Source organism: Chelonia mydas, chromosome 6 (assembly GCF_015237465.2).
Source record: "Chelonia mydas isolate rCheMyd1 chromosome 6, rCheMyd1.pri.v2, whole genome shotgun sequence".
In the NCBI taxonomy this organism is placed as follows: domain Eukaryota; kingdom Metazoa; phylum Chordata; order Testudines; family Cheloniidae; genus Chelonia; species Chelonia mydas.
Window position 1 is genome coordinate 116,651,764 of NC_051246.2, and position 24,772 is coordinate 116,676,535.

The 24,772-nt window shown below is 40.5% G+C and overlaps 1 protein-coding gene across 2 annotated transcripts in view; it reads right to left on the reverse strand.

The window, feature by feature from the left end:
* The window catches only part of NUDT14 (nudix hydrolase 14), a 102,466-nt gene that overhangs the window by 23,709 nt on the left and 53,985 nt on the right, over nt 1-24,772 (reverse strand). For both annotated transcript variants that reach the window (XM_037901087.2, XM_043549264.1), the window contains exons 2-3: nt 17,070-17,113; nt 1,115-1,179 (exon numbers count right to left, since the gene is read on the reverse strand). In XM_037901087.2, the coding sequence (XP_037757015.1) occupies nt 1,115-1,179; nt 17,070-17,113 (109 nt within the window). The remainder of the gene's footprint in view (nt 1-1,114; nt 1,180-17,069; nt 17,114-24,772) is intronic.

Genomic DNA, 24,772 nt, shown 5'->3' on the forward strand with positions numbered 1-24,772 from the left:
TAAAAGGCTAATGTGTGCATTGAGCCTTGTGCCCTCTGCACAGGAGTGAATTTCGTAAAGTTGTTAGAAAAAAGGCATCATGAAAGATATTTGCAGTTAGAGCCGCCTAAGAATGCCTCAAAGAGAGTATTAGCCATATTAACAGTTTCTATTTGGTTGCAAATAAAAGACATAAGGATTTTAAATAAGCATATAAATAAATCCTATTCCTTACAATAGGCAACAGAGTGCTGAATGAAAACATGAGCAACAAGTTACAATATTATTGCTTTACACTGAACTGCCTGTCAATCACTATAGGCAAGTGTGGATGGTAAGACACTGCACCAGAAAGTTTCCAGTGACATCTACCAGCATGGTCTTGAAACAGTCTCTTAGCAACAGAGATAAAAAGAGAGAGAAATATCTTTTAGATTCTTTCTCTCTCTCTTTTTTTTGGTTAAAACCAACATGCTGAGGAAAAATACACAATATTTTTAACCTCCAAAAAATAAATAACTGTCAGAAGTTATAACAATTGATACAAAAACACTAAAATTAATTTAGATAGATTCTTTCTTAAGGTATCAACCCCTCTTACATGTAAGAGAGCCAATAATCTACCTATTACATTGCAGAATACAATAAAGCAAAAATATATTTGTGCACAGTGTATCAATAGTCCCTAATTTTGAGGTTTGTTTTAAATTCCCAAGCATATACTGCCTCACATTAGATAAGATTTTTTTTTAAAAAAAATAAGGAACATAACACTAAATGATTCAGGGCATAAGCCATCTGCTAATTACCATAGGTCAAGAAGAAACTTCCTAAAGGAGCAGCTTATTCCATAATTGCTCACTACAGGGTTGTTTGGAACTTCCCCTGAAGCATAGCAGTAGCTAAAGCCAAAGACAGACTAATGGACTATCTGGATCACTGGTTTCATCTAGTAAGGCAATTCCTATTCTGTGGAATGCTGATCTAGAGAATAGAGTGGGCTATAGTACAAAGGAATAGAATATGGAACAAAGATTTTATCACAACTATCTGTACACCCCCCAACTTTTAACTGCTAAACCCTTAATAGCTTGCTTCACTTGAGAGCAAAAGTAAAGCTAAAGAAGAGGATTACCTGGGCGGAACTGCTTCACCATAACAAAGCATTGCCGAGAGGAATTAAATATCAGGATTGAGACACTAAGGAAGAGGGGGAAAAAAACAAATCAATGCACTCTGAATAAACCAGTATGGATTAATGCAGTATTATTAACCTTACATCCCATGACTTTTATTTTTAACTATATAGACATGTATGATGTTCATTAATAGTTCAATGCAACAAGGGCCTGATACAAAATCCATTGATTTCAGTGGATTTAGAATCAGGCCCCAAAACACGGGTGACTTTATCCACTCTTAAGTCACTTTGCAGAAAAAAAAAAAAAAAAAAGACTAAGAACACGGTTATTAATTGTAACAGCAGGAAGAGCTTCCAAAATCAAGTTATTTCTGATATCAGGGACACATATAGGCTGTAAACCTGGAATCAAATCTTCATGTGTGCACCCTAGCACTCGGAAGGAGCCCCATTGAAGTCATGGACTAAAAAGTCTACCTATTTGCAAAATCAAGTCATAAATAGTTTCAGCTACTACCAGTTTTTTGTGGTTTCACAAATTTTTTAAAGATTTTTCTCCCGTTTCTATACGAAAGACTCACATTCAGCTGACTAACTCACCATACTGGGGAAACAAACTGATACTTCACAGAGTACCGAAAAAGTAGAGAATTATTTTTCTGTCTCTAATTTCTTTCCATTGTAGTAATCTTGGGTTTTATTTGTAATACACAACAAGTTAACATTTTCAGATGAAACTGTGATTGCTAACTGGTGTCCCTTTAAAACTCACAAAAGCAAGTTTATACCACTCTCATCATCATGGTGTCAGCCCTTCATCTGCAATGCCTAGGTGCAGGTACATATCACTGGAAAGATCATTTATTATTCAATGAATCATACAGTTCTTCAATCCAGTGGGTTAAGTTAATGATGGAATATTTGCAGAAGCATTCAACAATATTTGAAATATAATGATGATGTCTATACATTTTTACTATGGATTTACTAACAAACAGTTGCTACTAGTTTTTTTTTTAAACTACTACGAATATAAATAACTAAAGGGACAACTAAGATACAAAATCTTTATGAAACTTTAGCAGTATTTTAAATTCCATCTAATGTCAAAATGATTATTCAGAGCATTTCTATACCAGGAGTAAGTTATCTATATAGAAATCTATTTTAAACTAGACCCTAATGTACATATTGGGGCACTAGGTGCTGGAATTTGGCTGACACCTGTGCAAGGACATAAGAGGGCAAAAACAACTCCGCACCCATGCTGATTTTAATCCCATTTGGAAAGATAACATAACTCCAGCAACTAATGCACACCTCCAAATCTACAATGTTGTGCAACAAAGAAAAAATGTTGTGCCTTATACTCCCAGTCATGAAGTCCAAATCTGGGCAAAATGCACCTTTGTCACTGCTCTTGAAGTCTGTAACTGTGCAAACCCCCCTGAAACATGCAAGCGCCTATAGTGCAACCATAATGTAAACGCACACTTACAGGACGTAAGTGGAAATGTTCAGTTGTCACTGGAGAAAGTTGATGGTAGGCTATAAAGAGGGACTGCCCCCAGTGAGTGCTGCTGCTCCCACTAGAAACCTGCGCTTGGCTCAGCTGAGGTACACAGAGACCTCTGTTGGATACTGATGGCTCCTGCCCCAGATGTCATTTGCAGGGTGATTTAAACTGAGGGACACAGCTTTTTTGGGCTATTGTGCACGGCTGGATATTTTTTTTCTGTTTACAGATAGCCTAATATTCAACCAGAGAGAGAATCTCTATCAGCCAAATATTGTGTAAAGACAGAAGGACTGAATTTAAGTCTGAAGCTGTAAAATATTTCAGTTTGCTGGACTGCGGTATATTATGTGACCTTCCACAGCATTGTTCTTTGACTATGTTTAATTTCTCTTTCTTTTTTTTTTTGGATACTATTCTGTCCCTATAAGAGTAATTTTTTGTTTGTTGCTCTATTGAACTTCTGTGATGTACTGTACCTCAAAATAGCACCCTAAACCCCAATATTCACCACTATTATATGATTATGTATGTGTTACAATATGTTTTGTACAAAGTATGTCTTATGAGGTATCACTTGGAAAGTTATAATCTGTTGAACATCACTGTTTGGTGCAAATGTATCACTGTATATGAAGTCATGAAATTTTACTATATGTTTGTTACTGAAACACATTGTAAGACTGGGAAATGCCCACAGACTAGCTCTTCAGTAGCAACAAAGGAGTGACCAACATCCAGCCAGGTGTTAAGCAGCCATCACCGGGCCTTCACCAGCAGGGGAATTGTAAACAAGAGATTTACAATTCACATGAAAGACAGTTGCTTGAGCACATACACCATGGGGCTGCCTAACCACCATGACACAGCAAGGATGTTTCCAGCACCTGGAAGAGAGTATAAAATAAGAGACAATGACATCACCACTTCACCTCTCTTCCCTCACATACATTGAAGGCAACAAGATCGTTTGGAAGACAAAGAAACATTTGGACTGGTGGGAGTGTTCCTAACTGGAAAGGCTACAGACTGCTGTAGGGTTTTTGGGTAAGAGAAACTTCATTACTTCAAATTGGATTTAGCTTGATAAAGTTTAGGAATTAGACGGCGATTTTATCTTTTATTTCTTTTTGTAACCAATTCTGAACTTCTATGCCTATATCACTTATAATCTATCTTTCTTTAGTTAATAAACTTATTCTAATGTTTTATCCAAGCCAGTATGTTTTTGATTGAAGTTTGGGGAATCTATTCAGGTTACAAAGGCTGGTGAATGTCCACTACCCTTTGACAGAATAACAAACTAATTAATGAGCTTTCATTGCTCAAGAAGGTCTTGAGCAGTGTAGAAGGCACATTTCTGGTGCAAGGCTAAGGCTGGGGCGGGCGGGAATTTGCTGGTGTCTCCATGTATACAGTTCATGAGTGGCTGGGGAGAGGATTCATGTGCTTTGCTGGGCGTGCCTCTGCATGCTGATGGTTGAGTGAACAGAGCCTGTAGGGTTTGCTGTTCACTAGCATAGTAGTGTAGGAGACAGCCTGGGCTGGAGAGTTAAAGGGGGCACAGTGGTTCCATAGTCCAGACTGCACCCTGGGGAATGTCACAACTTCCCTTCTTTTATATTGTGGCTACAAAACAGTATAAGTCACCTGAGAAGTTGAATCAACAGCGTAAAGTTAGACGGGATAGTGGAGACCCTTTGAAGGATAGACTAGCTTCTGAGGTTGTATAGCCTTCCTTACACCCCTAATGCAGGTCCAACCTTTACTTCGGTTGGGCCTCCTTAGCATCTAGAGAGGAAGATATCACATAAAATAATTTGCATCTACTTAGAAGGATCAGCTATTAGACATTTTCCTAAGATTCAGTCATCTGAGATATCTATGGAACAGATGGGAAACTTGAAAACAATCTGTCAAAATTAAGGAACAAGATCAAATTAAACTGGAATTGAGTAGTACCAAGTTATTACAATTGTCTGTCTCTCACACCATCTTGAGACGAAAAGGCACAGAGATGCCACAGATTTGTAGAACATTTTTCTTCATTACTTTTAATTTTCTCAGAGACTGACAAAATTCTGAACACAATGTTTAACGTTTATAGCTTTTTAAAAATTACGGCAGATGAATTCTAATGTTTCCTTACACAGCTTGAGAGTCACAACCTAATAGGTTAAGATTTAAATCTCTCAGAGATGCATTTGCTACAATAAGAGTGCAATTTGGTATGATTTTTTTTTTAATCCATCAAACCTCATCCTTGAGACCATGAAATATACTTTCACAGCTTATGATGAGGCTTGTACCTTTTTACTTGTGAAACTCCATGCTGCTAAAATCAGGGGATCAGGTATTTGAAAAATCCACTAAGTGGGGGCCAGATCATCCAACCGGATTTTCATGGGTAGATCCCTGAGCCCACAAACAGCCCCCACTGAATGCAATGGGACTCCATGTGGGTACAGCAGCCATGTGTGTGGATTCAGATGGAGAATCTGGCCCTCTAAGGGTACAAAAACATCCTTAAGCATGCATATATTATCATATTATATTACGATATATATACATATATATATAAATATATGTAAAAATAAAGAGAAAGAGAGAGAATTTATTTTAAAAAATTACTCTGAAGATTTTTTTGGATGGTATATGTATGCTGTGGAACGGGCCTAATGTGTTGTAAAGCCAGAATTGTAACAGTCTTTGATTGGCCAAATACTGTAACACATTTATATGCATGTTTGATGTTTCATAGCAATTTCCTAAAAGAGCATTACAGTTAACCTTGGTTTAAAGTAGTCAATATACAATATAGACTTTAAAATGATAAAAAGTAAAAATGGAAATGTACACAGCAAACCTTGTGATTAATGGTTGGCAGCATAATACATAAAAAATTAACCCAGCCCAAGTTTTATGTTATGAGAGCAATGACACAGACCCACAAGAACCCAGGAAAACTGTAGACCTTCCTTGGAATGTACGAGGTCTGCACAGAATTTAATCTGATATTGACATCAAAGATCCTAGTCTAACAATAGATCTGGTGTGCACACATGGCAAAAAGATGCATAGGATTTATTTTTGTTGTTGTTCCTTTCCTGGAAAATTTAATGGTCATTCCCAAGGAAAACTCATTCCAGGTGTAAGACAGTAGCTCCAGAACTGGTCTCTTATCATTTCAAAACAAGCTACAGAGTGAACATATGACTAATAGACTGCCCTCGCTCACCCTGTGGAAGGAGGCTACAGGAAAAGAAAACTCCTCAAAATGCTCCCAGGATCATTCCAGGAGCAGGCTAATGTTTGCTTCCCCTCAGAATGAGATACCAAGCCACACAGATCACCTTGGATCTGAAAGAGGGTTAGGATTCTTCACAGTAACTGTGACTGCAGCTGCCCTAAGGACTAAACTTAGCAGAAAGGAGTGGCAGAAAAGGTATCATAAGCTAGTACAAGTGATGACTGCAGAGTTGGTGGGAGATCGCATGCCCCCTTCAGCTGCTCATGCCAAGTGTCCATTTCCCCTGTGGTTCCCAAGAAGCAAAGCTGTGCAGGCAGAAAATCATCTGTTCCACGTGGGACAGATGAGTTATGCCCAAACAAGGTTCCCCCTGTGTGCAGGGTTCCCTAGGATGGTCTGGGCCACTGGTTTATTTTTCCATAAATGTATGAAAAATTGGTGGTGGCTTTATTATGATCTAGGTTCGTTTGGTCCTACCTCAGCACAAGGGACTGGACTTAAAATAAATGATGCTGTCGACTTGGACTCAGTGTTTAATATGGCATTTGATCACAGAGAGACCAGTATTGACAGGCCAGTAATGACATTTATACAGCACCATTCAGCCAAGAATCTCAAAGCTCATTAGAGTCAACCATTTAATACTCCTGAGGGCATTCTGTGCCAAAAAATTAAAAACTCTGCACCAAAAAATTAAAAATTCTGCACACAATATTTTAAAATTCTGCAAATTTTATTTGTTAAATAAATGTGGAGGCTCCAACATGACATTGGGGAGCACAGGCCACTGGTTGCACAGAGGTGGGAGATCACTGTCCAGCTCTCTGGCCTGGGACACGGACACAGCTGTGAGGCTGCACCAAACCCTGACATAGCACAAAGACCGAGTCTGCCCAAGAAACACCCCACGGCCCTGCCCCTCTGTGCCAGGTGCACCAGGAGTGGGCAGGCAGGTTCAGCAAGGCAGGAGCCAAGTGTGGAGGGGCTTAGAGTGGGGGCTCCAGGGTTGAGAGGGTTCTGTGTAGGGCAATCTGGGAGCAGGTGACTCAGTGGGGGATCTGGGTGCCGGGGGGATCGGGATGCACGGAGGCTTGTTGGGGTGGTTCTGGGTGCAACGGTAATGGGTCTCTGCAGGGGAGTCCAGGTGAAAGTGGTTTCGGTTCAGCGGGAGGGGGGTGTCTGGAGGGGAGATAGAGCTGGGTAGGCAGGTATGTGGGGCTCAGTGGGGGGTCCAGATGCTGCAGGAGTGGGGCTCAGTGGGGTGGGGATCCAGGTGCAGCTGGTTGGGGCTCAGTGAGGTGGGGGTGTAGGTGGCTCGTCAGGGTGCTCCAGGTGCAGGGGAGTTGGGCTCATCGGGGAGGTTCTGAGTACAGAGGGGTGAGACTTGGTGGGATGGTCTGGGCATGATGGGGTCTGGATGCACTGGGGTTGGGTGGATGGGGGAGCAGCTCCCTGTACGTGGATCCCTCCCCCTGCAGCTGAGGAGCAATGGATGCAGGAAGTGTATGTGTGTGGAGGGAGTTTGCAGAGCTTCCTGCAGCCAGGGGAGAAACCTGGGGGTGGGTCTGACCCAGACCCGGATGCCATGCAGGAGAAGAGGAAGTCCCGTCCTCCCCAGCCAAGCCGGGACTAGCAGCTAAACCCAGTGCAGGGTAGGAGCCCCCAGCTGGGTCTTCTCCAGTCCCACCCTCTGCCCCAAAGTGATTTACCTCTCTGCTGGCTGCCCTGATCACCTGAAACATACTACTGGGGAGGGTCACATGACCATTCTTGTGGCTTCCCCTTGCTTCCCCGTCAGAAAGTCATTTTTCTACAAGAAGCAAAGAAATATGCAGGGACATAAATTCTGCACATGCACAGTAGCGCAGAATTCCCCCAGGAGTAACATTTTAAATTTCACATCATCTGAGATAGGCAGGTATTTTGCTTCTTATTTTAAAAAATGGGTAAATTGAACTTAAGTTACCTACCCGTGGCCATACAGAGCTGGGACCAGAACACAGGAATCTAAAGTCCCAGTCCCTTGGTATAACTCTTTAAAAAAAAAAAAAAAGATACTCCCAAATTTAAGACTCTTTTTAATAGGAAGGATGTTCACTCTAAATGCACCTTTTATTGTCCAAGAACTTCAGCTATAAATTTTATAATTGTATTATTGGGCAAGAAAACTTTTTGAGTTACCACCTTAACAAAAAATCTGGCCTAACTCTAAATTCCTTGTAATCATGGAAGTTGACACATTTTATGAGACATTCCTAGAAGTAGCATCTCCAAAGGGCTATATTTAAAAAAAAAAAAAAAAAAAAGGGTAAAGATCTACTTGTCCGACACTAAGAGGAATACAAAATCTGCTTAGTCCATTTCACTGGAATATGATTTTTTCAAGTGCAAAACTCAAATCCATGAGCATATTTTTTTCAGGATTGTCAGTATGTTTTTTGGTATGGGCACAATTTCACCATACAGTAATTTGCTTCGTAATCTGCTATCTTGATTACTTGGGTTACAGTTAATCCATAAGCAATTGCTAGCATTTACTAATTGTTTTTCATAAATTGGAAACAAAAACTTGAAAAACCTCTTAATGGAAGAAAGGCCTTTAATGGCCCCTAGGTATCACATCAAAGGGAACTTTAAACGCAAATGTGCAAAAATATATAGTAAATAATTACAGCAGCTAAAAGTAGCAGGGTCAGTGATGGCTCATGTCTTCATGAGACTGAAACAGGATTCCCAGAAGCTGGTGACCAGGTTTCTATAGGAGCTTACACTAATACTATATTAAGTAGTTGATGAGATAATAAGGGCAAAGAAACTGACCTTTCCGTAACTCTAATCATTATCAAGGCACCTCAATAATCACATCCTGTAGACATCTAGGATAATCGGATCAACACGGAATGATCCAAGTTCCCCCAGTACAAAAACATTTAAAGCAACCACTTACTAGTTTTTTTCCTCAGACACTCATGACTGTTTTACTAAAAGGTTAAGAATCCAGTAGACTTTTGAATTGATAATGAATATGATTCTTGCAGGCCACTTGCAAATAATATTCTGAAGCACCTGGTAAGGGCATTAGGCAGAATATATTACTTTGAATATTACGGAGCATTGTGTGGGCACTCAGTTGGCATTGGTCTGAGAAGAGAACAAAAAATTGTCAGAACTGAAAATGCCTAGGAAAGAAATACCAAGATGACATGCAGGAATAAATAGGGCAAAGAATGGAATCAATGAGAATCTCAATTTTCAAGTGATATCCAGTGTTAAGAATCTTCTTGATATACTACACAGAAAAAAGCCAAGCACAGCATGCAACCACAGAGATCTTTGTAGAAATGACCTTTTATAGACGTGACCCTGGTGAAGCACTTCTGGATACAAAAAAAACTCATGTAAAATGTTTTTGCCTAGGTCGGCTTGAAAGGGAGCCAACATACCAGCACCAATAAAACAGATAAGAAATAAAAACGAAGGGGAAATGAAACATTTTAGTTTTGCTTCAAATATTTCAGTTTTAAAGCATGATCTTGTTTTTTCTTGAAGTTTCAAGACTTTGGCTTTCTTTGCTCACCCCCATATCCAAAAGTGGAGCCCAAGTTCTCCATGTTGTTCTTCCTATTGAGTCCATCTTTAAATTTAGTAAGAGATAAATAAAGTAGCTTTGAGAAGTAAGCTACAGTCAGAGAGAAGGAAATGAAGAGAAACTGCATAATTTTACCGTTCAGCTAAGAAATGTCTATACGTGCAATTTTAAAACTATTTCTTTAAAAATGAAATTAGAATTTCTATTGAGGTCCAACACAATCCAAAACATGTCACATTCTTAAGTACTTTTCGGGGTATAGACTTCAAAGAAGCTCAGTTCATCTAGAACAATCTATCCAAAAAATATTTTCTTTGTGAACACAAAAGAGCAGGCAATTGCATGCAGACCCTAGGTTACTTCTCAACTCAAATTAACCCTTCATTTCTTCAGAATATGATTTGGAATTGCCCCTGAAATTTATAATGGGATATCTGAAGTGGTATCTTCTTTCTTTTATCAGGCACCTAGAAGTTTAAGCCAGAGAAAAAACCGTCTTTAAATTTTCAGAAGACTTTAATAAAGCTGCAGCCTTTGATTTATCCTTCGATGCAACTCCTTTAGTTTCCCAGAACTTTAACTGTAATACAGAAAGCCTTGAGATTGAATGAGTGTGTGCTTGCATAATCTTTATTGGTTCATTTAAATCTTCCTTCAAAGCATTTTTACATTTTTCAAAGGCCGACACCAATCCAAACAGGCTGCATTTTAAGCAGCTATCACAAAAGCAAAGCTATAAGCTCCTGACAAAAACATTCAGCCTTTCATACTAATCACAAATAAAGTGGATTTGGCAAAAGATAATTAGAGAGGTCTAAAAGACTAATGTATTCTGATGACACTTCCAAGCTATTTTCGAACATCGTTTAAATGTAATTAATATTAAGTAAACTCTGTATAAAAAATGAGACAAGCACATTTAAGAAAACAAACATTACTTTGGAAAAAATGAAAAGAAAGATTTGTCTCACTGTAAATTTAACTGCAGCAGGAAGTTGCTCATGATACCGTAAAGTAGGAAGCATATGTTTGGTTAATCACCAGGCTGGTGGGAGAATGAATTGTAGCAATTATTTAAGATGCGCTAACAATTCCATCAACATATACTTTTGAAATATAGATTTTAACTACAGTACCTACTTGTTAAGCACCAAGTTATACACAATTTTTTAAATCAGTCCATCTAAGAATGATTTTCAGTAGAATTTTTTAAATGTAAGTGGATGCTCACTACCACCCAATTCCCACATAATAAAGAAAAAATATAGATACAGTCAACAACAAAATTAATGAAACAATTGTGGGTGCAATTTTACCTCATTACAGTGACCTAGCCAGACCTGAGGATGTAATCAGGTACTAGCCAAAGAACAGCAACTATCCTGTAAAACTGCAGGCACAGAAGTCCTACCAAGCCTCAGCTGAAAATCAGGCCCTAAGTACATGTTATTTGAGAATATCACAGGCAAACAAATAATATAATTATCTGAGCTGAAATATACACCACCTTCTGTACCATCACTTGAAACATGATAAAGAAAATGCCTCTAGTTATAATCTGGCAAAACTGAAGGCATTAAATTAGAGAGAAAAATATGATTTGTGGTATAGCAGTATGACATGGCACACAGCAGCATGTCAGCCAGCAAAAACATATAACTGTGATGTATCATATTAGTTTTCATGTTAAAATAAATTAATTCTTATATAAAAAGAAAGACAAGTGAAATTTCACAATATATCATAATACATTTGTACATAACATAGGAAATACACACGGGATGAAACTAACTTCATTCACACACAGCACCAGTGATCTAGCACAGGGAATAGGCAGAGGGATGGTAATTTGCTCCCATAATGTGCTCAGAGTATATGGCTGCAATGCAGTGTCCACAGCTGCTTGCTGCAGCCAATGGGCTGGAAAAAGTGACCACAATTCCTCCATGGCACTTGTGTAGTTCTAATGACCTGTAATCTGGCCTACCCTCATGGCACGAAATGGGTGCAGAAATCTCCTAGCAAAGCTGCTCTTCTGGCAGGTTCTCTTTGCATTGCTCAAGGCCACTGCAGGGCTTGGTGATGCAAAGGGGCCAGGTCAGACCCCCCTTCACTGAGTTAAATTTAAAGCATGTTGTAGTGAACTTGAGGTACATATCTATTTTTTATCTTCCCATCTAGAATAGCTTTAAGAGTATGTTTCAAGAACCTTTTTCTCCATACATAATAGCAGTTGAGAAGTGCAGACTATTTCTGTGGAATCTGCAGGAGACTATAGTGTATAATGCTGATTTCTTGGACTTCCTACAGACCTGGCAAACCCTTCCCTGCAAGCCCTTCAGGAAAACTGTATTTTTCAGCAGTCTTTACAAAAGTAATCACTATCTTACTTGATATATTTAATAAAAAGTCTCTATCCTTTAGCTGCTGTAATCATAAAGTGAATTTATCCCCCACTAAATCCTAAAACGAGGTGATATTTTTCCCCCTCTCTTAAAATGTTCAGGAATGACTTCATAAGATTTTCCAACAAGAACATATATTTAATACAGGGACGACTAATGAGCCATTCATCAGTGACATTTGACTTGTGTTTAGGATTTAGGTAGGAGCCACAAGAGTACTGGCAAGAGAATGGTCTATATTGCCTGTCTCTAGTCACATGACATTGTTCAGGGTTACAAAAGACTATAACCCAGTTAAGTGGCAATATCCACAGACTCCAGTGGCTAACGTTACAGTGACTTCAAAGTTTTTCTTTTACATGAAGTGTGCTTTATGTTGATTTTTCCCATCTGTTTAAACTGGTAAACTTCCATCACCTTTGCTTTATACCAGTTCACATCGTAACCTGAAAGCTATTCTCTCACTTGTCAACCACTGCACTGTATGCTTATGTTCCAATTCTACGTCTCATACACTACATTATTTCTTATTCCTATTTTTATCACTGCGTATTGACCTTCATAAATTCTTAAATTCTGTCTTTTTAAAAAAGTCTTCGATCAGTTTCAGAGAAGTCATTGAAACCTGAAATGAACTAGGTATATTGTTCTACAAAGTTGATGAACACAAAACTAAAGTATTACATTTCAAACTCTTAGTGTACTAAATATAGCAAAATTAGGGTGAGGGATGATCTAAATGGAAACACCGATCTAGTTTTAGTGGCTCAAGATAATTTTAGTTTTATTACTTCAGTTTATTTTTACAGGCATTAATTATTAATTTGTATTATTTTAGCTGTTTGTATTTGTATTTTAGCTGTTTGTGAGAAAGCCATTACACTTTTGTAAGAGGGACACTTTCAAGACAATTTATGGATTTGGGAGCCTAATTTTACACACTCTGGGTGAAAAGCTGACTCCATTTACGTCAACGAGGCCAGAATTTCACTCATACTTTTGAAAATCTTGTCGTTCATTAACAATAATGAGCCCTACAAAAAACCCTGGGATGACTGCTAACTACAAAGATCTATAAGTAATGCTATATCTATAAGCAATCCTGATATCATTTTAAAAAAGCAATTCTTTCTGATACAGCCCCCATTAAAGAGTATCCTGAAATATAAACAAAAAATCCCATTAAAAAAAACCCTGTATATATGTTTTCCCCATTGTTCTCCTGTTGATGCTTACAAGCATTTTTCCAGAAAAGAAACTGACAGACAACACAGAGGAAAAATGAAATGACTATGAACTATGTGCTGTCAAATGCACAAAGTTTAGACTAACTGGACAGGAATTGTCATTTACTGTATGTGCTGGGCCTACCACAACGAGGCCCAGATATAGTTGAGCCCCCTGGGCACTACCACAATATAAATGTTAAATAAAAACAACTGAAAAAAATTAAAGGATTTTTTTAACCTAACTTCTTTCAATTACCGTACACTTGGGTGTTATTTCTAACTATAGGACTCAATCTCGCAATGAGATCTGCTAACATTGACCCCGCTGCTTCACAAAGCCGTGTTACCTTCAAGGTAACTCCACAGGGGTTTGCACTAGCAGATCTCACTGTAGGATCAGAGCAATAGTAGATTACAATATTTTCAGATAGAAAGGTGGCTTTCAAGTTGTTAGGTTTCCTTTAATAGTTGTCAGTAAGGAACTGAAATACTGAATAAATACATTTAAATACTTGTACATATGTATATTTGATGCACATTAAACTCATGCTTATCCTAATTTCAGCAGAAGCCTGTGAAGTTCTCTGGAGCCCCACCTGAGCAAAACATTTAAGCACACGCTTAAGTCCAGCTCTATTCAGCAAGGAACTTCGCTTTAAGCACATACTTAAGTGCTTTGCTCAACAGGGATGGAATGACATCTGCCTATGTATTTGTACAATGCCTACTAGAATGACGCCCTCATTCTGAATGGAGCCTTTGGGTTCATCCACAATATAAAAAGAACAACTTCCTTTTATATTTAGTTCCAAATTGCTTTATTTATGTTACAGTAGTGCCTAGAGACACTAGGGACTAGAGCCCCACTGTGCAAGGCAATAGTCTCAATAAGCGGACTAACATTTAAAAGTGCCGAGCACCCAACAGGTCCCACTGACTCTGATGCAAAGAAATAAGTTTCTAGCACTTTAGAAAATCAGGCCCCAATTTTAGAGAGCACCTAAGCACTTGTCTAAACATCCTTCCTGAGCAATGCTGATTCCCTGAAGCAGGGTCATTTTTAGGTGCCTACATATTGATTTGCAAAAAGAAAAGGAGTACTAGTGGCATCTCAGAGATTAACCAATTTATTTGAGCAGCTCACTTCATCGGATGCATCCGATGAAGTGAGCTGTAGTTCACGAAAGCTTATGCTCAAATAAATTAGTTAGTCTCTAAGGTGCCACTAGTACTCCTTTTCTTTTTGCGAATACAGACTAACACGGCTGCTACTCTGATACATATTGATTTGGGAGCCTAATTTTACACGCTTTCGGTGAAATCCTGACCCCACAATAGTTAATAGGAGTTTTGCCATTAATGTCAATGGGGCCAGGATTTCACTCCTAGTTTTGAAAATGTCCTTCATTAACAATAATGAGTCTTACAAAAAACCTCAGGATGTCCTCTAACTACAAAGATCTGTAGGCAGTGCTATTTTAGTAACATTACAAAGACACTGTTATAACATTTTGAGCTTATTTAAAAATGACTTCCTATAGTTTATAACTATTCTCTCCCCTCCCCCTTTTTACAGTTTTATTCCTTCTCTGAGCACCTGCAAAACAGCTTGGTACAGTTTGAGATATTAGAGTTCAAATCTAAATGTACAGAGACTAGCAAAGGGAACCCTTACTACAAATAAACAATTATCGGTTTAGTTACAATCTGTTTTTTTGGTGTTTTTATTCAATTTTAGAATATTATACACTAATTAAAAAAGCACTTTTCACAATATTAGTGACATGATAAAAAAGAACATTCCCCCCCTTCGCACACAATTTACAACAAAATAGAGCACATTTATTTTGTGCCACAAAAACAGAGACAACCAAATAATTACACATTAGCAACAAATCTCCAACTATAAAGAAAAGCTTAGCCATACAACCAGCACAAACATCCACAAACTGTTCTACTAAAATAAGGTAAAATAAAAGTTTTCAGTCAATTTACAGCATTTTGAACCCGTTTATGACTATGATCTATTTGATCATAATTGGTCTCATATTCATGGATAGGGCTTATGTAAGAAAACTGAAATCTTGCAAATAAAGGAAGCTTTTGTTGTTCCTGTGAAATGACAGAGGTTGAATTTAAATTGTTTGTGAAACTAACATTATGCATTCTACAGTTTAACACAGTAATCACTAAGAAGTTAGGATGGCAGCTGTTGTACATGTTAAGCTAACAAATGTTACGTGACCAGAGATGACTGGCGTGACATGTGGCTGTAGCCCTTTTATACAGTCATGTTACCAACTATTTAAAAAATGTTCACAAAAAGTCCTTTAAAAATAATATTCTCAAGAAGTTCATGGAAAACTGGTCCTATAGTAAAAAGAACAGGAGCACTTGTGGCACCTTAGAGACTAACAAATGTATTTGAACATAAGCTTTCATGGACTAATCCACTTATCCAGCTTATCCTCGAAAGCTTATGCTCAAATAAATTTGTTAGTCTCTAAGATGCCACAAGTACTCCTGTTCTTTTTGCGGATACAGACTAACACTCTGGTCCTACAGTATTTATCCCCATCCAGCTGTTTATCATTTTGTTAGTATGCACAATCTAAGATTTACATTAAAAAAATAATCAGACAAGAAGCAATTGCCTTCCAGAAAAAAAATTAACAATGCTATGACCTGAAGCGGGACTAGTTTGTCTGGAACCAGAGGGCAAGTATTACATGTCCAACAATCAATTATCAGTCCAACCTTTTGTATCTATGATCATAAATCTACACACATCCCCATAAGTAAGTACAGACAGAAATCTGTTTGTCCTCTAGACAGATTCCAACAGTCAGTGTGAACTGTAATATTTAAATATCAATCCCTTTTATCCCGATCCTCAAGTATTGCAAACACTTTTTTTTTTGATGGATCCAGATATGTCTGATTTTCAATATTCTTTCTGTAACTCGTACCTTTGTATCCTCCATTTTGATAAAAATTTATATATGCAAAGGCCTGCCTGGTTGCTGCTACCACTTCATTCATCTCTCAAGTAGCTACATATGACGCCATTTACTAGAAGGGTCCAACTGAGTCTAACACTGGACAATTTCCTGAAAGCAATTGTTTTACCTGATGATCTCACATCATCAAAGCAGCTTCCCATTTGACTTCCATTAAGGTCAGTTCAGTAAAACATTTATTACTTCAAACAGAGCTGGGGAAGCTATTTATAAAGAACAATTCATTAGTCTAATTTTACCCTTATTTTTTATTCATGAATTTTTCAAATATCAGACCTGAATTTTACGAACTTGTTGGAAATTACTCAATGAATGTTTAAGCAATGGACAGCTCATGAACTGGGTCTGCTGAATGTATTCTCTATTTGTTATCAGTGTTATATAAACTGGGTGGCAGGATTAGGGAATTTTTATGACATTGTAATCTTTTCTTTTCAAGGTCACTTGAGGTAGGCCTTGTCTGATACATCATTGCTAGATTAATTAGGCTACTGTAATAATAGGACTTGATCAGACTTAAAATAGAATTTCTTACATCACAGGTAAACCAAATAATGCACATAGCATATTTTCAAACAGCATAACATTAAAGCACACTAGGGACCTTTAGTGCGCACCAGCAGGGTCTACATGGACCAAAAGTGTGCTTCAGAATTCACACCCCCATAGAGTGCATTACCCTATTGTGTAGATAAGGTGTTAGTAGATTTTTTTAACTTCTTTTTATTCTCTGTCTTAAACTGTGGGTCTGAGAGGGCATTTGACTGAAGGTGGCTAGTATTTGCAAGCATCACAGGAGGAGTGGGCCTTTAGAAGGGATCTAAATGAGGAAAAAAAGGGGATCTGGTACACTGGGATTGGGACTGTTGAAGATAATATTGAATGAAATATGACACATAGATAAAAGAAAATAGACATGAGCTCATTTGTTCAGGTTTACCTGTCATGTGTCCTCATAAAGTCCCAAAACTTCTTAGTGCCATTCTAGGAAAAAAACAAAAAAACCTCATCAATACAATTAGTTCCCAATGAAAATTGGCTACCTGAAATCAAACATCATTTTAACAGCAGCAACTTCCTTCCTTGGCAAAGCTGGCTGTATCTGGAATATATTTATTGATTTTTGACCACAAACAGTAGTGTTGCAGGTACAACTATTTAATTTTCAACTAGAAACTGGAAAGGGCTGAGGAAGGGACTAAATGCTTACCTACCACTTTGTAAGAGCAAAGGCAAATATGTTGCAAACATGTGCCTAAACTAGGTACCTAACTCTATATGTAGGCACCTAAATCAAAGATGCCTGATTTTCAGAAGTACTAAGAACCCATATCTCCCAGTGACTTCAGTCTATTCTGATTTAAGTACCCAGGAGTACTTAAGTACCTTAAGGAGACTGGCTTTAGGCACCCAATGTTTGACAATCTAGGCTGTAGTTTCCAGCAGAACGATGTTCACTTACAAGAATATGCTACTGAATAGTTTCATCCGGATTTATAGATGGCAAAAGCATGCACATCACAACTAAAAATATTTGCAACAGAATAAAATCTATTAAAACTGATAATCAACTAGCTACTGTGCTACCTACCATTCACTTGTTTACTTCCAAGATAATCTTGGACCAAATTCAATAGACTTGTGCTTCCAACATCACAGCTGAATTTGACCCCCTAAACTGTAATCATTTCCCCCACAGATTTAATAGATATGTTGACACTTGTTTTAGACATATAATTTCACATTGTATAGTCTATGGTATATCTATTAAGACACTTCAGATGAACTCAACACAAGAATAAGCCCTTTTCCATCACCTCAAATACAAATTCTCAGATGGTGTAAATCAGCAAAGCTCCACTGAAGTCAAATAGAACTATTCCAATTTGCATCAGCTGAAATGTGGCCTACAGATTTATTCCCTTAAATCACATTTTGGGTTTACATGATAAATTGGGAGCCGCCTGAAGGAATCACCTCTTTTGGTAATCACCTTTCTTTAATTGGACATGCAAGAGGTAGACCTGTTGAGGACTTGGATATCTAAAAGATACTGTGATGGGGTGTGGCCCCCTGCTGGAGAACCTGTGGTCCTACTACACCCCACCCTAGGAAGGAGCAAAGAAGGTGGGTCCTCCAGGCCTTCCTATAGAGGCCTTGTGGAAGCAGCCAATCAGAGCCCAGCAGGCTCAGCTAAAAGGAGCTGCAGGGGCTGAGAAAGTCAGTTCCTGGCTGGGGTCAGTGGGGTAAGAAAGAGAGTGTTCCTTTTCTCTGGCCGCAGGAGATTGACTGGCTGCGAGACCCCGCCCTCCCAATTCCATCGCAAACTCATCTGCGACTAGGGACAGCGATGGTTGAGGCCTGGAGAAGGGTACTCCTGCACATACTGCTTGCGGATCGAACTACCACTGGAGGGACTCGAGGACTGGAGAAGTGAGTGCGACCAATTTGTCTAGGTGGTCTCGGTTCGGCCTGTATACCAAGGTTAGCCAAGCCTGAAGGGGATGGAGCGGCAGCCTGGCATGCTGTACCACATACGTGCAAGCAGCCATATGGCTGAGCAGTTTCAGGCAATTTCGTGCCATATTACGGGGGAATCTTCTGAGATCCTCTATGATGGCGCCCATGGTGAGGAAGCGAGATTTCGGGAGGAATGCCCTGGACTGACCTGAGTCTAGGAGAGCTCTGATGAACTCTATCCTCTGAGTGGGAGTTATGGTCGACTTTGCCACGTTCAGAATGAGGACGAGCCTGTGGAATGTCATCTGCAGCTGGCTCACGTGGACCTCCACTTGGGCCTTATTAGCCAGTCATCTAGGTATGGGAATACTTGCACTTGTCACTTCCGCAGGAAGGCTGCTATGACCGCCACACACTTGGTGAACATCCAAGGGGCCACTGAGAGGCCAAAGGGGAGAACTGTGACCTGACGGTGGGCGTTTTTGACCATGAAACAGAGGAACTATCTGTGGGACGGAATTCTGGACACATGAAAGTCTTCATCCTTCAAGTCGAGGGGCATACCAGTCTCTGGATCCAGGGAGGGAATAATGGAAGCCAGGGGGCCCATGAGGAACTTAAACTTCTTCATGAATCTGTTTAGGTTTCACAAGTCTAAAATAGGCCTGAGCCCACACTTGGCCTTTGGGATTAGGAAATACTGTGAGTAGAACTCCCTGCCCCTGAATTCCACAGGGACCTCTTCTACTGCCCTGAGTTGTAGGAGCATTTGCACCTCCTGCACTAGAAGCTGCTCTTGAGAAGGATCCCTGAAGAGGGATGGGGAGGGAACAGAATTGGAGAGAATATCCCAACTCTACCGTGCTCAAGACCCATTGGTCTGAGGTGATTGAGCCCAGTCGTGGTACAAATGGAATAGAGAATTCACAAAGGGAGGGGAAAAATTCGGGATCTGAACTGGTGCGTCACCCACGGGCGCACCTTCAAAAGTTCGGTTTAGAGGCTGAGGGCTGCTTTGCTGCACCTTGGCCCTGGGTTAGCGGAGTACTGAGAGGGCCTCCATCTATTACTCCTGCTATAGTCCTGCCTAGGAGGAGCTGAGTAGAAGCGTTGCAGCTTAAATGGCTTTCTTTGGTGGGCTGACATATGAAGCCCCAAGGACTTCGAGGTTGCCCCTGAGTCTTTCAGGCTGTGGAGCTTAGTGTCCGTTTGCTCCAAGAAGAGTCCTAAACAGTCAAAAGGCAAGTCCTGAATAGTCTATTGGACTTTGTGTGGGAGTCCTGACACTCGAAGCCATGAGCTCCATCTCCTGGCTATCGCAGTTACCATCATATGGCTTGCTGAGTCCATCAAGTCAATGGAGGCCTGCAAGGAGGTCCTCATGACGACCCTGCCCTCCTCCAGGACAGCCACAAACTCCAAATGGGAGTCCACCGGAAGCAGTTCCTGAAATTTGGACAGCATGTTCCAGGAATTATAGCTAAAGCAGCTAAGGACTGCCTGCTGGTTGGCAATGTGAAGCTGGAGACCCCCGGTAGAATACACCTTCCTACTGAAGAAATCCAGCTTCTTCACCTCCTTGGATTTAGGAGTCAGCCCCAGTTGTCCCTGCCTTTCCTGCTGGTTGGCAGCCTCTACCAGCAGAGTACCTGGTTGAGGATGAGTAAACAGATACTCATACTCTTTGGAGGGCACAAAATATTTCCTCTCCACCCCTTTTGCTCTGGGGGGAGGGGGAAGAGAGGAGGGTTTTTGCCACAACACCTTAGTGGTTTAATGTATAGTCTTAATGACAAAATGACAATGGCAAAGCCACCCTCAAAGTACCTTCAGGGACCAGAATGTCAACCATAGGGTCAGTCGGTCTCTGACACCTCGTCTACCTAAGCCACCCTCCTGAGCAACTCTAGGTATGCCATGTTGTTCATGGCAGGCAGTGTGGTGGAAATGCCCATCACCACTTCATCCGGGGAGGATGAGGAAGATGCCCGTGGGGGCATTGGGTCTTCCTGACCCTCTGGTTCGCAGGGATCCCCTTGTGCTGAAATGCTGTGCCAGGAGTGCTGCTGATTTCCGGGCCTGCACCCTTCTTGGTACTGGCCCCGTTGCCAGGTTCCGCAGTGGTGTCAGCCTGCATGCCCATCTCCTGCCCTTGCAGAGGTTCCCAGGTTGTCGATGAAGGAGGGACCCGTGGCTCCAAAGCCACCAACAAGGATTTAGACCCCGGCCCTTGGGCTTGTTGGAAGGCCCACAGGGTCCAAAAGGGCAACTGAGCCGGTGCTTGACACTGTGGAGACCAGGACATCATGGGTAGCTGCTGCCCTTCCTCTTGTCTCGAGCAGTGCTGAGAGCGGTGACGGCTTCACCTAGAGGCGTGCGACTCCACCTCCAAGTCCAACGAGGACTCTGACAGTGCAGAGCGGTGCCGTGGTGAGGGCGAGTGGTGCCTCATCATCGTCAGCTTGCCCCTAGAGGGCACAGTGCCTCTTTGCGGCACCACTGCCATTGTCGGTGCGGGGGACTGCGCTGTCATCGCTATGAGATCCCATGCCGCCTCAGAGGTATCCTCCCAACACTCCCACACGTGGGAGTCCACTACAGTCAGACTCTATGGATGTCCCTCTGAGGCCAGAGTCAACGGTGCTGGCTGAGTCAGAGTCAGAGCCAGAGCAGGGTGTCCTGGCACAGGACACACCCCACTGGTGCGTCCTTGGTCCACTACTTTAATGGGAGAGCAGAATACCTTAGATGGAACCATCATGCCTTCATTTATGCCCCACACTATTTTTGCTCACCCCAAGAATCTCTTTGAGGAAGGTGGATATTCAGATTATGGAGAGGGAGAACAGAGCCTGAATTAATGTTTATGAAGCATTAATTTAAATGTAGGAAATTAATCCCTGTGGGATTGTTGAGATTATGCTTTGAGGGTGCAGCAGTCCTCTTGGCCTCCTGTGCTTTGCAAATTACAGAACCTGACTGCCATGAAACACTTATAGAAGGGTTTCCACAGAGCTGAGGAAAATTATACTGTGGAGCTGGTATCATGCTCTCCTGTGCCCCCAACACAGATGCACCAAATCTGAATCCCCTCTGATCACATATGCCCCCATTTACAGTAATGGGATCTGGCCTATGAGCTGTACATAACTTTAAACAGAAAATAAGAGACTCAGAAATAAAGGAGTTATCAGGATAGGAAGTCCATGTTTTCTGTGAAAATGACTAGCGTTTGCCCACATACAGTTCATTATCTAGATGGTAAATACATTGAAAGGTTTCATTATTATTACTGACTTTTTAATGTACAGTGTCACACCCATAAAAGGGTTAAACTAATTTGCATTGGGTCCTTCAGGGTGCTGTTCATCATCATGCATTGATCAGATAATGCTGTAAGTGTATCTTATGACTATATCTGAATAATAATCCATTTTATATATCCAACCTGCACCTGTCCAAATAAATAAATCAATAAACAAATGAAACATTCCAACATCCCACTGTTTACAGTGGCAGAAACTCAAATGAGCACCATTCACTCCTATTGTCCAAGTCTAATGTAATTTGAAGTCAACTGTATAGAGTTGAGTTTCTATTGTGCCAAATGCCTGGCTCTCTGCTAACAGACTAGCATAAAGGCTGCTAATTATTAATAGCATGTAAACAGTTTCCAATGGTTCCTATACTGCTCTATGTACTTTACAGTACATTAAATCTAACCAGCTTTGTCCAGCAGTAAGTAGTATCATTTTATTGAGTTCTTTCCTCTGTTTAACACAAGATATATATTCACAACATAAAATAGTGCATAGTTTTATACATATAGAAGTCATCCTAAACAAGCTATGTGCTACACAGACTGTAGTTTTTTAAGTTGCACTGATGAAATAGGTCACTTTATTCTTGCTTCTCTTTATGTGTGCAGATAACCCATTCCTGCCGTTGATGGTGTTCTGCTACCACGGCTGCTGTGGAGTTTGGGAGAACTGAAGCACTGATAACTATGTTCATTGTCATTCCAACAGAATAATCTTTCCATGAAATTAAAAATATATCACACTTCATTTTATTAAAACATATACACACATTTATAAAATAGTGCCATTTACAAAGCTTATCAAAGAATGATCAAAATATCTCTCAATGGTATATATTAATTATAACAGATTTGTGCAAGGTTTAAACACAGATGCTGTGAAAAAGAGGAGTACGTTAAATCTGAAATATATTTAAACAATTATTGTTAGAACAGGAACATAAGAATGGCCATACTGGCTCAGACCAATGGTCCATCTAGCCCAGTACCCTGTCTTCCAGCAGTGGCCGGTAAACACGTCTTACACCGAAAAAGATATACTGTATGTTATGTTAGCCTTTACCTGTTTCCAAGTAGCAGCTCTGGCAGTCAAACAACATCCTAGGATAATATATATTATGTGAATTGATAAATCTCTAAGCACAAAGTAACCATATCCCCTTTCTGTATTTAGTGATCAGGCTCTATTGTGGTGCAATACTGCACTCGTGCACATGGTATGTTTAAGTCAAGAGTTGTATTTCAGGAAAGCTAGTATGCGAGACAATTTCAGTCTCATATTACTTGAGAGAGAGATTATTTACATAGGGAGAAACTAAATAGTCTGTTTTTTCCTGGAAAGGCAAGTCTGAATGAGAACTTTAGCAGTGTGAAAACAATTATTTAATAAAAACCCATTGTAAATAAAATCGCCACAAGTTCAAAAACCAGAGCACAAATTTGGGTCAGTCTTTTACTTTTTTAAATCCCTTTCATAGGGGGAAAAAATCAAAATATTAGTCCTTTTATAGTTTACAAAAAGAAATAACTGGAATTAAGATGTTATTTAAATCCTTTTAAGTATGTAATGAAACTTATGGCCACAGACTTCATGCCACAAAAGATATAGGCTGGGATTTTGAGAGGGATTTCAGCATTTTGACTGCCTATCTCCATTAGTCTCCTTTGGAAATCACAAACAAAATAAATGATGCCTGCCTAACTAAAGGTATGGTTTGTTTTCTTAAAAAATAAAATAAAATAAAAGTTACCCAGAGGAAGAAATAAAATATTCCTCATTTCCAGGAGGACGAAGGGACAGGTTCATAGGCACCAACCCCGTGGGTGCTCCAGGACTGGAGCACCCACGGGGAAAAATTGGTGGGTGCTCTGCATGCACCAGCAGCCAAGCTCCCTTCCCCACCCCCCCGCCTCACCTCACCTCCACCTCCTCCCCTAAGCAAGCCGTGTCCCTGCTTCTCCCCCTAGCTCCTAGTGCTTGCTGCCGCGAAACAGCTGTTTCGCGGTGTAACAAACTCTGGGAGGGAGGGGGAAGGAGTGGGAATGTGGCTCGCTCAGGGTAGAAGGCGGGGAAGAGGCGGGGCCAGGGCGGGGATTTGGGGAAGGAGTCCAATGGGGCAGGGAGGGGGCAGAGTTGGGGCAGAGACTTTGGGGGAAGGGGGTGCAATGGGGGCAGGGCAGGGGCAGAGTCGGGGGGGCCAGGGGCAGAGGCGGGTCGAGCATCCACCGGCGCCAACAGAAGTTGGCGTCTATGGACAGGTGTGAACAGAGGAGAAGAGTAATGGTAAAAATCCATTCCAGGACTAAGGCAGAAACCATACTTGCTTTTGGCAAGCTTCCACTTAACCATACAATCTTGGTTTCTCAGCTTATGCATTTGGAAAGGAGAATTTGAGGAACTAAGGCCCCGAGACAAAGCCCAGTGAAGTCTATGGAAACCTTTCCACTGACTTCAAGCAGGCTTTGAATCAGGCCCTTCCCTGTTCCCTATTTTCACCTCAACCTTCATCCATTTCCTTTCTCCCAACTCTCATGTTAGTCTCATGCAGGCTCTAGAAACATATATAAACCAAAAAGAAATATTCATAGCACTGGGAATTTAACCACATATATACAATTATCCTTGCTTAAATTCCCAGGCAACCCAGCACAGTACACAAGAAAAAATGGTTACCAACCCTTCTGAGATGTGTTGCTTATGTCCATTCCACGTTAGGTGTATGCGTGCTGCGTGCACTGTCGCCAGAGATTTTTCTGTCAGTGGTATCATTGGGACGACTCTAGCATTCTCTGGTGCCATGCGCTCATACCTGGCATCATCTCAAGCCTGCTAGTGAGATGAAAGAGTATGCACCAATGACCAA